The following is a 1923-nucleotide window of genomic DNA, read 5'->3' on the forward strand; positions in this document are numbered from 1 at the left end:
CTCTGCATTCATCTCCTCCAGGCCACGCACCTTCTCCAGATAGTTGGCGAGTCTGTCATTCAGGAACTGCATCGTCTCCTTCTCATTGCTGTTGAACATCCCATCCTCACACCAAGCAGAGTTCCCCACCGAGCACGGAGTATTACAACTCCCAGCAAGGTAGCATGGCGCAAGGCAACCCGCTGGCAAGCGAGACCTGGGTAGGAAGCTCGGAGTCTGGCATCTGGATGTAGCACAGGTGCTGGGGTGACAAGTGGTTTCCACAGAACAGGTTGAAACAGTTGTACCATCAGAAACCCCGGCATAAGACTCAGATGAGCAGCAGGTGGGGGAATCGTCAGAAGTCATCCTTTCGAAGTGAGGAACAAAGATCAGTAGCAAAACTCAAGTCGCCTGACTCCAAAAGTCTCCTTCCAGCTCCCGGGACTTTTATATGACCCCTCCAAATGGGTATTTACAGAATGTACCGGATGTTTTCTTTATCACTGTTGGTGCCAGTTTTCACAAGAACATTCATTAGTGTTGTTTATTTTTTGAGGAAGGGTTTTATGCCTCATAAAAGAGGCATAACTTCAGGTTACTAAATAAGGACACCATTTCCATGTGCCAGTAGGGTAAAATACTTGTTTCAGAAAATCTTCATAGGAAGTATCATCCTTTTGCCAGAATGAGGAAAGAAAAAGAAAATTTGGCAAATCAGTAATTATAGATACAACTGATTACAAATAAGGAAAATAATATTTCCACAGATTTCGATGTTATGCATTGAGAATTACTTATGTCTCTTTTTAAAATTAATATGACATCACATTTATTTGTTTTGCCACCACCATAAAAACAAAAATGTTCTGTGTAATTAGCAATCTTTGCAGGACTTCTGGTTTTGCTGTGCTCACATGGTGTAGGAGGGAAGTGTATACGGGTTTAAAGTGTGTGTGTGTAAATGATATCTGCCTGTGTGCAAATTAAAAAGTCACTTTACATGACTAATGGGTGTCATGACTAATTTGTGCTCTCCAGACTAAAATATAAAAAACACAGGACTTTTTGTTGCTTATCGAGACCTGGAGCTATGATCTTTGATTTCTTGAAACTTGCCCTCTCCACATTTCCTATGCCTCATTTTTAGATCAGGGATACTAATACTTCTCAGATTCATCAATAAGAGTGAAATATAAATTCTAAATTACAATCTTTTAGTCTCTTGGGAAACAGTGATTACATTTCAGAATAGGGGCAGCAAAGCTACAGAAGGCTTCTGAGATGTGAAGATGTATGTATGTATGTATGTATGTATGTATGTATATATGTATGTATGTATGTATTTAATGTATTTGTTCATTTATGTACTTTTGTATTTATTTATTTTTGAAGGCCTCAATTTCAAGAAAATTAAAAATACTGGAACTAGGGAATAAAATTCTATAATTAAATGTCACTAAATTTGGAAAAATTTCAGCCTTTTACCCGCCCCAATTTTTCTGCTTTACTTTCTCATATTATTTTGGAACAACGATTTTATGTATATCGAACCACTTAATACTGTCCTACAGGTTGCCCAGGTTCTGTTCATTCTTTTACAATCTTTTTTTCCCCTCTAGGTTTCAGTTTTGATAATTTTCATCTATCTTAATTCATTTACTTCACCCCTAATTGGCAGTTTTCAATCTGCTATTAAGGCTACCTACTGAATTCTTTATTTCAGATTGTACTCTGTAGTTTTAGGATTTTCATTTGCTTCTCTCTAATTTAAATAATTAAATTTAATTTGTTATTAATTTATTTTAAAAAATGTAAAATTTTACCTTTCTTGTTAGATTCCTTGTCTTGTCTACTCTTTTCCTCTCACATCTTGTTCATCTTTTCCTTTAATTCTATAAAAATATTTATAATCACCGTTTGATTATACCATCTATGTATCTG

General features: G+C 36.1%; 1 protein-coding gene across 1 annotated transcript in view; it reads right to left on the minus strand.

Moving 5' to 3' along the window:
- KRT40 (keratin 40) overlaps positions 1 to 348 on the minus strand; it is a 6640-nt gene extending 6292 nt beyond the window's left edge. Inside the window, exon 1 of the mRNA XM_011383100.1 lies at positions 7 to 348. Coding sequence (XP_011381402.1) covers positions 7 to 348 — 342 coding nt within the window. The remainder of the gene's footprint in view (positions 1 to 6) is intronic.
- Between the last annotated feature and the right edge of the window lie 1575 nt (positions 349 to 1923).

This window comes from Pteropus vampyrus, unplaced genomic scaffold, assembly GCF_000151845.1.
Source record: "Pteropus vampyrus isolate Shadow unplaced genomic scaffold, Pvam_2.0 Scaffold503, whole genome shotgun sequence".
In the NCBI taxonomy this organism is placed as follows: Eukaryota; Metazoa; Chordata; class Mammalia; order Chiroptera; family Pteropodidae; genus Pteropus; species Pteropus vampyrus.